The 15871-nt window shown below is 49.3% G+C and overlaps 1 protein-coding gene across 1 annotated transcript; it reads right to left on the minus strand.

The window, feature by feature from the left end:
- Window positions 1-5603: 5603 nt before the first annotated feature.
- Window positions 5604-15425, minus strand: ZMAT2 (zinc finger matrin-type 2). The gene is made up of 6 exons (XM_038771049.1): window positions 15343-15425; window positions 11207-11300; window positions 9011-9134; window positions 8085-8158; window positions 7456-7601; window positions 5604-6612 (listed from the first exon to the last, which is right to left on the minus strand). Exons 1-6 carry the CDS (start codon window positions 15358-15360, stop codon window positions 6469-6471), a joined length of 600 nt encoding a protein of 199 aa, XP_038626977.1. The 5' UTR covers window positions 15361-15425; the 3' UTR covers window positions 5604-6468.
- Between the last annotated feature and the right edge of the window lie 446 nt (window positions 15426-15871).

Below are 15871 nucleotides of genomic sequence, written 5' to 3' on the forward strand. Positions count from 1 at the left end.
CCTCACTTTCCCTTGCGCTCCAGGAGAAATGGGGGGCGAGAAGACAAGTGCACCCCTGTCCCGAGGGTGTGGAAATAAGTCAGTCATTCACGTCCCTGCTTCGCTGAGGGCTTCATTTTCGCTCCTCTCCGAGGAGGAGATAGGGGGGGAATAGGCAGGGTATCAGAGGGGAAAGGCCCCAACGCCTCCTGCAACTTTCCCCAGAGGAGTTTGGGGACGGGGCGAAGGGAGCAAGGTGGGAAAGAGGGGCGGGAGCAAGGGGTGGAATGGGAAGAATAAATACACACAAATACACACACATACACACACACACACACACACACACACACACAGAAAAAAACCTCTCCACGGAACAGCTCCTACCCCAGCGGGGGTGTCCAGGAGGTCAGAGGGACAAAGCGAAGTGGGGGAGCAAAGCGGATCTCTCTAGCTAATCCCCTCCTCCCCGCGTTCACGCGTTTTGGAGAAAGGAGAATCTGGGAGAATAGTAATAATTATGGTATTTGATAAGCGCTTACTATGTGCCAGGCACTGTACTAAGCGCTGGGGGTGTAATAATAATAATGGTATTTGTTAGGCGCTTATTATGTGCAAAGCACTGTTCTAAGCGCTGGGGGGGGGGGTCAAGGTGATCAGGTTGTCCCACGTGGGGCTCACAGTCTTAATCCCCATTTCACAGGTGAGGGAATTAAGGCACAGACAAGTGAAGTGATTTGCCCAAAGTCACACAGATGGCAATTGGCGGAGTCTGGATTTGAACCCATGACCTCCTACTCAAATACAAGCTATCAGATTGGAAACAGTCTATCTTCCACATAGGGTCACAGTCTTACATTTGAGCCCCCCCATGCACAGAGATTCTGTCTAATATCCACCTATGTATTCTCTTCCAGCCCCTAGTATAAGGCTCTGCACATAGTAAGCGCTTAATAAATATTCCTGTTATTATCTAGGATCCCAGAACCTCTCCCTCTGGGGCGGGTCTGTCCCTCCCACTCCCCCTCACCGTCTTCTTGCACTCGCCTCCGGACCCACTCGCGATCCGGGAACGAAGTGGGAAGCAGGAATCGACCTGTTCCCTGCCTCCCGGACAGCGTGGGATCTGGGGACGGGAAAAAGGACCAGCAAAGTGGGGAACGGTGGACTGATGGGAAAAATTCCCGGAAAATTCCCGCACAGAGGGCATGCTCTGTTCTCGCTGCTCCCTGCCTCCTGTTCACCCCAACTCCTAACAAACAGTCCCCAAACCCCAAATACCGACCTCACAAGCCTAAGGGAGGTTCAATCTTGAATAATTGCATGACACACAAAAACTGATTAAGGCCTAAACGCCTCTTCTCCCGCTCCCTTCTGCGTCGTCCTTGCACTTGGATTTTCCCCTTATATTCCCCCCTCCATCACTCCACTCCACGGGGTACAGCACTTATGCTCAAATTCCTAATCTATTTATTTATTTTCATGTCCGTCTCCCCCCCCCCCCCCGCCCCCGCCCCAGACTGTAAGATCGTTATGGGTAGGGAACATGCTTTCCCAGGCGCTTTGTACAGTGCTCTGCACACAGTAAGTGCTCAATAAATGGGATTAATTGATTAAAACGCATACTCCAGTTTACATATGTACAGTATTCATGCAGGAAAAAGAAGAGAAAATCAACTGATAATGACATATACGAGACATATCCCATCAGAATTGCTCCCTTCATCCCCCCTTCCCAACCCCATATGTCCATATCTTCAATTTATATTAATATCTGTCTCCCTCTCCAGACTCTAAGCTCGTTGTGGGCAGGGAATGTGTCTATTTACTGCTGTATTGTCTTCTCCCAAGCGCTTAGTACAGTGCCCCGCCCACAGTAAGCACTCAGCAAACATGATTGAATGACTAAACTCGTTGTGGGAAGGGAATGGATCTCTATTGCTATGCTGTACTCTCCTAAGCGCTTAGGACTGTGCTCCGCAGACAGTAAGCTCTCAATAAATACGATTGAATGAATGAATGAATCAATGTCCTGAATTCCTCTCTCTCCCCGAGCTCCCGGGACAAACACTTCGATTTCTTTTTCCACTTTCTTCCCGGCCCCGGGTTTAATACACTTGGAGTAAAAATGCAAAAAAAGTCAAAAAGCGCCCGCGGGGCTCGAAACCCCGAAAAGCTTGCTTACAAAGTTGAAAATCAATCAATCAATCAATCGTATTTATTGAACGCTTACTATGTGCAGAGCACTGTACTAAGCGCTTGGGAAGTACAAATTGGCAACACAGGAACCACTGATCTAAAGCTAAAACGGTTATTACTCTGCTCCAGCAACCTGAAGGGTTATACCCTGGGCTACGTCATGGGGCAGGGATGCATACACCCCAGGAAGAGTGATATAATAATAATATTAACAATAAGAATGGTTTTTGTTAACCGCTTACTATGTGCCAAGCACTTCTAAACTCTGGGGAGGATACAAGGTAATCAGGTTGTCCCATTTGGGGCTCACAGTCTTAATCCCCATTTTACAGATGAGGTAACCGAGGCATAGAGAAAGTTAAGTGATTTGCCCAAAGTCACACAGCTGACAAGTGGCAGATGCGGTATTAGAACCCAAGATCTCTCACTCCCAAGCCCGTGCTCTTTCCACTGGGCCGCGTGGTAAGAATGGTGGTATTTGTTAAGCGCTTACTAGGTGCCAAGCACTGTGTTAAGCACTGAGCTGGTTCTAAGCAACTCGTGTTGGGCATGGTCCCTGTCATCATCATCATCATCAATCGTATTTATTGAGCGCTTACTGTGTGCACAGCACTGTACTAAGCGCTTGGGAAGTACAAGTTGGCAACATATAGAGACAGTCCCTACCCAACAGTGGTGCTCACAGTCTTAATCCCCATGTTACAGATAAGGAAATTGAGACACAGAGTAGTGAAGTGACTTGTCAGAGGTCACACAGCAGACAAGTGGCAGATGCGGTATTAGAACCCAAGATCTCTCACTCCTAAGCCCGTGCTCTTTCCACTGGGCCTCGTTGTGAGAGTGGTGACTTGTCAGAGGTATGGTTCAGTGGAAAAGAGCCCGGGATTTGGAGTCAGAGGTCATGGGTTCAAATCCCAGCTCCGCCACTTGTCAGCTGTGTGACTCTGGGCAAGTCACTTCACTTCTCTGGGCCTCAGTTCCCTCATCTGTAAAATGGGGATTTAGACTGTGAGCTCCCCTTGGGACAACCTGATCACCTTGTAACCTCCCCAGCACTTAGAACAGTGCTTTGCACATAGTAAGCGCTTAATAAATGCTATCATTACACAGCAGCCAAGTGGCAGAGCAGGGATTAGGACCCAAATCCTTCTGACTCCCCAGGTCCGTGCTCTACCCACTAGGCCTAATCCCGGCTCCGCCACTGGCCTGCTGGGTGACTTTGGGCAAGTCGCTTAACTTCTCTGTGCCTCAGTTACCTCATCTGAAAACTGTGGGACAGGGACTCCGTCCAACCTAACTTGGATCTACCCCAGCTCTTGGACTCTAATATAATAATACCATAATTATTAACAAATTAACCTTAACATATACCATTATTATTATTATTAAAAGTGTCCAGAAGGCCCGGGGCAAAAAAGGCCAGAGAGCGCCCGCGGGACTCGAACCTCCGAAGAGATTTAATTGAAAGGGCAACTTTCGTTAATGAAGTAACCGCTGAGCTAAAGCCGGCCCGGAAAAAGTCTTCGGCACAAATCCTAAGAAGCTGAAATCCGGGAACGTCATGGGGCGGGACGAAAACGTCAGCGGGGCGGGGATTCTCTGATCCCGATCAGGAGCCCTGGGAAGAAAGGAAGCAGGAAGGAGAAACCCAGGCTAGTCGAAAGGGCAATCGGGCCTCTAAAATGCCCAGGAGACTTCCATCCCCACTAATGTTGAGCTCCTGCTGCAGACAGGGCCATAAATTCAGTGCTTAGGTAGCCCAGGAAACCTCAAACGCTGCTGGGTAGGGAGGGGGTCTGTTTATTGTTCTGTTGTACTCTCCCCAGCGTTTAGGACAGTGCTCTGCACACAGCAAGTGCTCAATATATGCTTGTGAGGCTTTCTGCTCCCCAGCTCCACGTGGAGGGAGGCACGAGTCTGAAGGACTGAGCCCCACGCCCCGAAGGTCACCCTAAAGAGGGGTCACACAGACCCCTGCCCCTTCACTGTATTTAAGTACTTGCTCTGTCTAGTGGAGATAAAAGTTGATAAGCTCAAACAGTCCCTGTCCCACATGAGCCTCCCAATCTAAGTTCGTTCATTCATTCGTATTTATTAAGCACTGTGTGCAGAGCACTGTACAAAGCGCTTGGGACAGCACAATACAGCATGAGTCCTACTTATGGTATAGTGCCACTCAGTGCGGTAAGATGCCTGTTTAAACAGCAACAGGGGCAAAGGATTTGATCTGAATGATAGACCCTCCAGTTTGAGCAGGCCATGGCCCAGGAAAGGGGGCAAGATCACCCCCCCTACACTGTAAGCTTGTTATGGGCAAGGAATGAGTCTGTTCACTATTATATTGTACTCTCCCTAGTGCTTAGTACAGTGCTCTGTGTACAGTAAGTGCTCAATAAATACAATTGACTGATCTCCTAACCCCATGTGACCAGTCAAGACATCCAATAAGCCCCATCTTGGCACTTGTAGATTTATCTTTTTATTCCCTAATCTCCACCTTCTTTTGGACACCCCCTGCCCAGTGATAGGTGAGAGCCAAGCTCTTGCCCCTGCCCATTGCATCACTGGCACATAATAGTAATTAATAATGATGGCATTTGTTAAGCACTTACTATGTGCCAAGCACTGTTCTAAGCACTGGGGTAGATACAAGGTCACCAGGTTGTCCCACGTGGGGCTCACAGTCTTAAACCCCACTTTACAGATGAGGTAACTGAGGCCCAGATTATAATTTCCAATTTGGCTAGCTCTGCCCCAGTGCTTAGCACAAGGCGAGGCCCAAAAAACACCATGCTAAGTTACAGTTACAGGGATTTAGAGTTAAAGGGAGTGAGGAAAGGTAAGTTCACTGAATGCAAGACACTGTTCTAAATGCTTGAGAAGTGTGACAGAAGTGCAAGAAACATTCCCTGCCCACAAGCAGCTTACATTCAATGGGGCTCACATCCTCTTTTGGAAATACTTTCCATAGTATACTTTTCTAATAATAATAATAATAATAATAATGATGGCATTTATTAAGCGCTTACTATGTGCAAAGCATTGTTCTAAGTGCTGGGGAGGTTACAAGGTGATCAGGTTGTCCCACAGGAGGCTCACAGTCTCAATCCCCATTTTCCAGATGAGGTAACTGAGGCACAGAGAAGTTAAGTGACTTGTCCAGAGTCACACAGCTGACAGCTGGTGGAGCCAAGACTCGAACTCATGACCTCTGACTCCAAATCCCGTGCTCTTTCCACCAAGCCATGCTGCTTCTCTATGCTTCTACTGTGCATAGTGTACTTTTCTACTGATCAGGCAGGCAGACAGCTTCAATAATAATGATGGTATTTGTTAAGCGCTTATTATGTGCCAAACACTGTTCTATGAAAAGGAGCCCAAGGAAATACAGGGAGCGATGTTCCTTAAGAATAACAGGCAGATGTGTAGCCGTGTTTTCTCATCTTGTTTTAATTAAAAATTGCAGAGTGCTGGGTGTGACATTAATCCCACCCTGGGTCTTTCTGCTTCAGCCGAGTGCGCTCGAGTTAGAGCCGGAAAGCGAGGAAGACGAAAAACAGCGATGTTCTCATCGGAGAAGAGGTTACCAGTGCCGTCCCCGCCGGGGTCTCTCAGAGAGAGAACATCCCGGGGGTGGGCACTATCTTAGAGGACTCGCTCTCGTTGTCGGCCGGACCCAACCCCGACAGGCCGGGTCCCCCCGCCCGGCTGCGGGAACCCAACCGCCTGCACGTGACTGCTTCACGGACACACACACGCACGCATACAACATGTACAAACCACTCCCCCACACACATACACCCACAAAACCACACACATATGACCACAGGACACCGGGGGTGGGAGGGCGGCCGGCAGCCAGGACGTGCACTGGGGAAAAGGGAGAGGCGAGGCGAAAAGGGAAGTCAAGGACAGAACCTTTTCTTCGCAGGCCCGGGGTGGAGGAACCAAAGTCTGGGAATCGGGCGGTTTGCAGGGGGGACACATTGATGGGGGGGCTCTGACAGAGAGCAGCGGTGGGAGGATCAGGAGGCGGGAAGAGCCTCTACTGGGAACACTGGGAGGCAGATGAACCTCACGTGGCTCCCCAATCTGGGGGCCCAGTGGCCTGGCCTCTTCTCAGCTGCCCGGCTTTATTCTAGCGGTGGTGGGGAAAAACACAGATTCTCCTCCAAGGCCGGGCAGGGGCCTTACATCTTCCCCAAGGGCCCTGGGGAGAGAACGGCCCCCACACCCCCAGAGTCAGGTCCGAGAGGGGGATAGGTCCCGATGGGGGGGAAAGGTAGGGGGGAATCAGTAGCTCTTTTTAGTGGAACCGAAGCCCGAGAAGCCCATCACCGCCGCCATCTCGTCGTCTTCCTCAAACGTCAAGTCCTCCTCTGCCCTCCTTTTCTTCTCCCTCTGCTTCTCCTTCTTGTAGGCCTTGGCCTTCTCCTCCTGGGCCAGAACAAAGCAGACGGAGCGCTTGATGACAGGCCCAGACCGTCCCTCCCGGGGACCACTCTCACCATCCCAACTGGAAGCTCCTTGAGGGGAGGGATCAGATCTCCTAACCCTGTTGTAATCTCCCAAGGCTTTAGTTTGGGTTTTTTAGTAGTATTTGTTATGCGCTTACTGTGTGCCAGGCATTTACCGAGCCCCGCGGTAGATCCAACCTAATCAGGTTGGACGCAGTCCACGTCCCACATGGGGTTCACAATCTTAATCCCCATTTTACAGATGAAGTAACTGGAACGCTGAGAAGTGACGTGACTTGCTCAAGATCACCCATCAGAGACGTGGCAGAGGCAGGATTAGAACCCATGTCCTTCTGACTTCCAGGCTCTTTCTGTATCTATTAGGTCACAATTCTTCTCTAGTTGAGTAGTCTGCACACAGAGGGGCTCTATAAACAGTGCTTGCTTAACTGATGGATAGGGACGGGATTACGGCAGAGCCGAAGGGTCAGACACAACCCCAACCTTGCTCTCTCGGGTGCCAGAGACCAGGGCCAAATGAATGGAAGTCTGGGGATCCGTTTGCATCGCCTGCCTTCACTTTAAAGGGGGGGCATGGTCGGATGCAGATGGGCCACCCAGATGGTCAGCTCTGGAGATTTGGGCGTTTCCCCCACTGCTACCCCGGGTCCCCACAAATCCCTGAGAAACATGGGAATCCGGTCTCCTTCCGCCACTCCACGGTGTACTGGGGGAGAAGGGCTGAGTGCCCTCCCGTGATTCTGACAGAATCCTATCCGCCCCTCCCCTCCCTGGTGTGCTTTCCATCGAGTGGAGCCCTCACCTCCTCCCTGAGCTCCTTCATCCTCTCTTCAAAGTCATAGTCCTTCTGCTTCTCCTCCATCTTCTTCTTGTTTACCTCAAAACGCTTCTTTACCTGGTCCAGGGTGGAGCGCTCCACGCGCATCGACATGCCCAGGTTCCGCTGATCTGTAGAGGGGGGTGTGCGGCAGGGTCGTTACAGTCTCTCCCGTTGGCAGCCACAACTCTACAACCCCGGCTCTGTCCTGGGGCCTGCCCTCGCCACCCACACATGGGCCAGATTCCCGCCCACAGCTCTCCTGCCCTGTGATGGACAAGATTGGTTTGACTAGGCCACAGGCGTGCCCCAACTGCGCTAGGGGACGAGAAAGCCATTTGTTCTACAGAGCCCATGCGCCAATATGAACCAGTGCTGGGCACAGTTGGGTTGGGAAGCCCGTCCAGGTGTTCCTGCTGGACACAATTCCAGCATCGTGGGCTCAAATGCCCCACCCCCGGGAGGCTGCCCATGCTGAAAGGGAGACCAGACCCGGATCCTCTTTTGGTGTGAAGGACCAGGAGGCGGGCTTGGACCTCATGAACCTTAGGAGAGGGAGGGCGCTCGGGGCTCCTCGGCCCCCGCCCTGGGGACAAACACCCTTTTCCGCTTACGTTTCTTGCCGTTGATGTGGTCCAGGAAATTGATGGAGTCCTTTACCACACAGTCACAGACGTTGCAGTAATACCTGGATGGCAGAGAGAAGGAAGGAGTCCGTTTCTCGACAGGACATCGTGCCTGACCAACCCCACAGCGCCCGGCCCCAGAGGACGGTGGCCCGCTGACCACGCCTGGGCACTGGAGGAAGACAGCTACCAGGCTGGAGGGAAGGGACCATCAAGCCAGCCAAATTGTAGCCCCATGGCACAGTAGGCACCCTTACAGGGTGGCCCGGCCAGGGGTCCCTCCCAGCGGGTCACTCCTGCCGCTTTCCTCAGGACTCGCTATGCCGTCCACTGGCCTGGCCAAGGTCTTCTCCTCCCCTATCCCCTCAGGAGCCCGGGGAAGGGACAAGGGGCTGGTGAGTCCCTGAGCCGCGGGACAAGTCCAGCTGGGTGCTGCTGCCATGTTATCGTTCTTCAGGACTCCCTGCTCTCTCCGAATCCAGAGTCCCAACTACAGTGAAGAACCCTGCTCTTTCCCGCTCAACCCCTTCCAGAGAGATAGGAAGTGGGAAGCTCACTGTGGGCAAGGAATGTGCCTGTTACACTGTTATACTGTCCTCTTCCAACCGCTTAGTATAAGTGCTTTGCACATAGAAGGCGCTCAATAAATGCGACTGATTAAAATACAATTGACTGATTAGGAATGTGGGAATCAAGTACAGGGTGGCCTTCTGCTGCTTGGTTTTTTTTTTTCCAGAGGCCCGTCCTGTTGGAGCCCCAATCCCCTGGCCCTTTTCCCTTTATCCCCCTCCCGGCTGGGACAGAATCCCTTGGCCCCCGCCGGAGACCCCAACTGACAGCCGGCCAGTGGCAAAAACAGAGCGGCTGCAGCTTTCCCAATGCGGCCGGCCCCTCGGCCCGCCACCGGTGCTCACCCTCCCATCTCAGACTGCGGCGTGGTCTTGGTGATGACGATGGTCTTCCCCAGCTTGGACTCCAGGTCCACCTTGTAGTCCCGGTGCCGCAGGAGCTCCCGCTTGACGGGCTGGACGGGTTTCCCTGAAACACAGGGAAGCGGTCTGTCAGGGAGGCATTCGGGGCTCGCAGCCCTGACCAAAACCAGAAGAAGCCCACTGAGTCTTGGGAAAGAAAGGACGGGGAGCAGGGGGGAAAGTGGGAAACAAAAGGGCTAGGCCCAGGGGTCAAATCCCAGTGCCCATCTGCCTTCTCACCCCTTTTTGAGAGGTTTGGCCTAGCCTGAGGACGGGGCTGGACACGGTCAAGAAGAGAAGACAAACTTCCTCTTCCTGACTTGAGAGACAGCCCCAGGTGACCAAGTGCATTGTCCTGTTCCCTGAGGAGTCAGGGTAGGGAACTGACAAGGTAGAAACTGTACCAGCAACCAGTTGCAAAAAAACTGGAGTGTGCACAGAGTTCATTGAGTGGAGGGGAGGAGGAGAGAGGTGCTTGCAAATCAAAAACAAAACCCCCAGGCTTTTATGGAGATCCTGGAGGGACCGATCCAAAAGCAGCTGAAGAGGACATCATATCTACGGAGGACGCTAAAAAGCTGCCGAATTTGGCAGGAGGAGAAGCAGCAGCAACACTACAGCAGAAAACAGAGTTTGAGGCAGGGAGATGGCACAAGGAAGCTTGGGCAGCCTGGGCAGTAGCAGGACCAACGGGGAGGGAAAAAGGGCCCTTGGAGCACATCCAATAGCCAAATCAGATACAGACCATAGCCACAGAACCTTAAGTAGCAGCAGCAGCACTGGGGAATGTACTACAACGGAATTAAGAGCTACTGCCCTGGCCTTTAAGGAGCTGACGATGATAGAGGAAAGTGACACAAAGTGCTAAAAGAAAAGTACAAGAAACCTCTCCTTCATCATCAATCGTATTTATTGAGCGCTTACTGTGTGCAGAACACTGTACTAAGTGCTTGGGAAGTACAAGTTGGCAACACATAGAGACAGTCCCTACCCAACAGTGGGCTCACAGTCTAAACTCCTTGTGTCTAGATGAAGTATAGGTACCCTCGGTCCTGAATGAGTTCACTCTTAGTACTTGTGTCCTTTGCTAGAGAGGAGAGTGAGACAAGCCTGGGCATGGGAATCTGAGGATGCGGGTTCTAATCCTGCCTCTTGACACCTGCCTGCTGGGCGACCTTGGGTATTTAAATTCTCTGGGTCCTCATCTGTAAAATGGGGATTCACTACCCAGTCTCCATCCCACTTACAACGTGAGCTCCATGTGGGTCAGGGGCTGTGTCCGACCTTGTATCGACCCCAGTGCTTAGTAATAATAATAATAATGGCATTTGTTAAGCGCTTACTATGTGCAAAGCACAGTTCTAAGCGCTGGGGGGGATACAAGGTGATCAGGTTGTCCCACGTGGGGCTTACAGTCATCATCCCCATTTTACAGATGAGGGAACTGAGGCTCAGAGAAGTTAAGTGACTTGCCCAAGGTCACACAGCAGACATGTGGCAGAGCCGGGATACGAACCCATGACCTCGGACTCCAAAGCCCGGGCTCTTTCCACTGAGCCACGCTAGAGTGCACAGAATAAGCACTTAACAAATATCACAATTATCATTATTATTACTAGAAAGGAGACTTCAGAAGGGTAGAAGTCTAACCATGGGGCTAGAATTCCTTAAACGAGGAAGAGCTAAAACACATACGTTTTGAAAGTTCACCAACAATACACAAGCAATATAAATAGGAAGAAGCAAAGTCAATTAAGGCAATACTAGGGGAACCACAAAATGCAAACTTAACTCTTTAAACAGGGATGATTGTTTTGAAAATAACCCAGCTCACTCAGTGAGAGTAGACTCTTAAGAAAGAAGGGGCTCTTGGGCATAATCAAAATTAAGAGAAAAAATTGGAAGCAGGAAATAGAGACTGATCTCAGGAAGGAGCTTAACCTAGAAGATTATTGGACAAACCAATGAGGTTGAATCTAATAACCAGGATACCAACATCAACCCTCTAAATTCTGCATTTTAGCTCAGTTTTATGAGTTTGAGAAGGTAAAATCAGGCTGACCCAGATAAACCGCTGCCTAAAAATACCCGAGAGAAGTGTCAGCAGGGAAACAAGGGGAATATCTGGATTTTACTTGCCATCTTTTTTCTCTCTCTCTTCCGTGAGCCGCTTCTCCGCAAGTTTCTCATATTCATCTTTGTCCCACTTCCGACGGAAGTCCAGGTTTTTATTCTGTCAAAGAAAACATGTCAGAATTCAATGCAAAACCCCCTGAGTTTGCCCTTGCCTGGCACGACGAGTTGGTTGTATTGGTTCTTGGTGCTAAGGAGGACTTTGAACTTCAATAGCAATTTAAAAAATGAAGTGAAAAGGGAATGGGGAAGCGCTTAGTACAGTGCTCTGCACACAGTAAGTGCTCAATAAATATGATTGAATGAATGAGAAAGAGTCCAGTGGTCAGAAAATGAGTTTCCTGTGCAGTATTAGAATCTTCTATCCGAAGTCACAGAAGCATCATGGCCATTACTGTAAAAAATTTGGGCCTGGGAGTCCTGGGTTCTAATCCCGGCTCTGACATTTGTTCACCGCGTGACTTCGGCCAAGTCACTTCATTTCTCCGTGCCTCGGTTTCTTCGACTGTAAAATGGGGATTCAATACCTGTTCACCCTCCTACTCAGATTGTAAACAGGATAGGGACCATGCCCAATATAACTTGTATCTATACCCGCGCTTAAAACAGTGCTTGACACATAGTATGCGCTTAACAAACGTCATAAAAAAGTCCATCTCCTGTCCCTCCCACTTTCCCCAACTGGGAAAGGACAGCGTGGCTTAGTGGCAAACCCACGGGCTTGGGAGTCAGAGGTCGTGAGTTCTAATCCCGCTCCGCCACTTGTCAGCTGTGTGACTTCGGGCATGTCAATTAACTTCTCTGTGCCTCAGTTACCTCATCTGTAAAATGGGGATTAAAACTGTGAGCCCCACCTGATGGCCTCGTATGCACCCCAGTGCTTAGAACAGTGCTTGACACATAGTAAGCGCTTAATACCATCATCACCATCACCGGCCACACCTAACAAGTCAGCACCCAATCAATGGTAGTTACTGGGTACTTACTGTGTGCAGAGCACTGTACTAAGCGTTTGGGAGACTTGTAAGCAGGGAACGTGCCTACCAACTGTTACACTGTTAGTAAGCGCTTAACAAATACTATCATTACCTCCTCCAGGAGGCCTTCCCAGACTTAGCCCCCTTTTCCCTCTCCTCCTCCCCATCCCCCCCGGCCCTACCTCCTTCCCCTCCCCACAGCACCTGTAGATATATTTGAACAGATTTATTATTCCATTTATTTTACTTGTATGTATTTACTATTCTATTTATTTTGTTAATGATGTGCATGTAGGGTAGGGGCCGTCTCTATATGTTGCCAACTTGTACATCCCAAGCGCTTCATACAGTGCTCAGCACACAGCAAGCACTCAATAAATACGATTGAATGAATGTAGCTTTAATTCTACTTGTTCCAACGATTTTAACACCTGTCCACGTGTTTTGTTTTGTTGTCTGTCTCCCCCTTCTAGACTGTGAGTCCATTGTTGGGTAGGGACCGTCTCTATATGTTGCCGACTTGTATTTCCCAAGCGCTTAGTACAGTGCTCTGCACACAGTAAGCACTCAAATAATACGACTGAATAAATGTAGCTTTAATTCTATTTGTTCTGACGATTTTGACACCTGTCTACACGTTGTGTTTTGTTGTCTGTCTCCCCATTTTAGACTGTGAGTCCGCTGTTGGGTAGGGACTGTCTCGTACTTCCCAAGCGCTTAGTACAGTGCTCTGCACACAGTAAGCGCTCAATAAATACGATTGAATGAATGAATGCTTAGTACAGTACTCTGCACACAGTAGTGCTCCTTAAACACTGACTAATTGATTGCTTAATAAAAGCCACCATTATTATTATTATTGTATCTCCCCCAGCACTTAGAACATTCATTCATTCATTCAATCGTACTTATTGAGCACTTCCTGTGTGCAGAGCACTGTACTAAGCGCTTGGGAAGTCCAAGTTGGCAACATATAGAGGCGGTCCCTACCTAACAGTGGGCTCACAGTCTAGAAGGGGGAGACAGAGAACAAAACAAAACATATTAACAAAATAAAATAAATAGAATAAATATGTACAAATTCATTCAATCATATTTATTGAGCGCTTACTGTGTGCAGAGCACTGGACTAAGCGCTTGGGAAGTCCAAGTTGGCAACATCTAGAGACGGTCCCTACCCAAAAACGGGCTCACAGTCCAAAAGAGGGAGACAGAGAACAAAACAAAACATATTAACAAAATAAAATAAATAAACATATATACAGATACTGTGGGGAGGGGAAGGAGATAAGGCGGGGGGGATGGGTAGAGGGAGTGGGGAGAGAGAACAGTGCTTTGCACATAGTAAGCGCTTAATAAATGCCATCATTATTATTATTATTGAGCCCTTACTGTGTGCAGAGCACTGTACTAAGCGCTTGGGAGAGTGCGGCAGACATGTTCCCTCCCCTCGAGGAGCTTATAGCGTACCCCCGTGTCTACCCAGCGTGGCTCGGTGAAAAGAGCCCGGGCTTTGGAGTCGGAGGCCGTGGGTTCAGATCCTGGCTCCGCCACTTGTCAGCTGGGTGACTTTGGGCAAGTCACTTCACTTCCTTCTAGACTGTGAGCCCACTGTTCAATCAATCAATCGATCGTATTTATTGAGCGCTTACTGTGTGCAGAGCACTGGACTAAGCGCTTGGGAAGTACAAGTTGGCAACATATAAAGACAGTCCCTATCCAACAGTGGGCTCACAGTCTAGAAGGGGGAGACAGAGAACAAAACCAAACATACTAACAAAATAAAATAAATAGAATAGATATGTACATGTAAAATAAGTAAATAAATAGAGTAATAAATATATACAGACATATATACAGGCGCTGTGGGGAAGGGAAGGAGGTAAGATGGGTAGGGACCGTCTCTAAATGTTGCCAACTTGTACTTCCCAAGCGCTTAATATAGTGCTCTGCACACTGTAAACGCTCAATAATACGCTAGAATGAATTTGTACATATTTATTCAATTTATTTTATTTTGTTAATATGTTTTGTTTTGTTCTCTGTCTGCCCCTTCTAGACTGAAAGCCCACTGTTGGGGTAGACACCGTCTCTAGATGTTGCCAACTTGGACTTCCCAGGCGCTTAGTCCAGTGCTCTGCACACTGTAAGCGCTCAATAAATACGATCGAATGAATTTGTACATATTTATTCTATTTATTTTATTTTGTTAGCATGTTTGGTTTGGTTCTCTGTCTCCCCCCTCTAGATTGTGAGCCTACTATTGGGGTAGGGACCGTCTCTATATGTTGCCAACTTGGACTTCCCAAGCGCTTAGTCCAGTGCTCTGCACACTGTAAGCGCTCAATAAGTACGATTGAATGAATTTGTACGTATTTATTCTATTTATTTTATTAATCTGGTTTTGTTCTCTGTCTCCCCCTTCTAGACTGGGAGCCCACTGTTGGGGTAGGGACCGTCTCTAGATGTTGCCAACTTGGACTTCCCAGGCGCTTAGTCCAGTGCTCTGCACACTGTAAGCGCTCAATAAATACGATTGAACGAATTTGTACATATTTATTCTATTTATTTTATTTTGTTACTATGTTTTGTTTTGTTGTCTGTCTCCCCCTTCTAGACTGTGAGCCCCCTGTTGGGGTAGGGACCGTCTCTAAATGTTGCCAACTTAGACTTCCCAAGCGCTTGGTACAGTGCTCTGCACACAGTAAGCGCTCAATAAATACGACTGATTGATTGCTGACCCCCTTCCTTCCTCTCCCCCTCGTCATCCTCCCCATCTTACCTCCTTCCCTTCCCCACAGCACCTGTATATATATATATATATATATATATATATATATATATATATATATATATATATATATACATATGCTTGTACATATTTATTACTCTATTTTACTTGTACATATCTATTCTATTTATTTTATTTTGTTAATATGTTTTGTTTTGTTCTCTGTCTCCCCCTTCTAGACTGTGAGCCCACTGTTGGGTAGGGACTGTCTCTAGATGTTGCCAACTTGGACTTCCCAGGCGCTTAGTACAGTGCTCTGCGCACAGTAAGCGCTCAATAAATACGATTGATTGATTGATATTGATTGATTGATGAATGGTGTGAGGGCGGCCGCCGTCAGAGCCCCAAACCGCCTCCCAACCGACGCCACTCACCCCACTTCCGGACGCCATCTTCGCGGCGATGTGAAGGGGAAGTCGCAAAGTGTCGCGATCGCCAAGGGGGCGGAGTCGTAAAGCGAAACCGGCCCCCCTCAGGGCGACGCCATCGCCGCGGCGATGGGAACAGGGAGCAGGCGAGTGACGTCAGCGCCAGGGGGCGTCGTAAAGCGAGCCGGAGTGTCGCGGCTTTTTCCCTCGAGGGCTCCGAGTAAGGGCCGTCAAGCGGGGTGTTCTTTACGACAGCGCTCCTTTCCCCGCGGACCTGGAGGGCGCGTGCGCAGTGCGCCCCTAAGGCCAAGCGGTTCATTCATTCATTCATTCATTCATTCATTCATTCATTCATTCAATCGAATTTATTGATTTTGTTAATCTGTTCGGTTTTGTTGTCTGCCTTCCCCTTCTAGCTTCTGATCCCGCTGTTGGGTAGGGACCGTCTCCAGATGTTGCCAACTTGGACTTCCCAAGCGCTTAGTACAGTGCTCTGCACACTGTAAGCGCTCAATAAATACGATTGAATGCATTT

The sequence above is a fragment of the Tachyglossus aculeatus genome, chromosome X2, assembly GCF_015852505.1.
Source record: "Tachyglossus aculeatus isolate mTacAcu1 chromosome X2, mTacAcu1.pri, whole genome shotgun sequence".
Taxonomy (NCBI): Eukaryota; Metazoa; Chordata; class Mammalia; order Monotremata; family Tachyglossidae; genus Tachyglossus; species Tachyglossus aculeatus.

Excerpts from the sequence above, each read along its gene's own strand:
- ZMAT2 (XM_038771049.1), bottom strand. Across the intron at positions 9,135-11,206 it reads AGAGAGAGAGAAAAAAGATG|GGAAACCCGTCCAGCCCGTC; the intron begins GCAAGTAAAATC and ends CCTGTGTTTCAG. Across the intron at positions 6,613-7,455 it reads TGAAGGAGCTCAGGGAGGAG|GAGGAGAAGGCCAAGGCCTA; the intron begins GTGAGGGCTCCA and ends GTTCTGGCCCAG.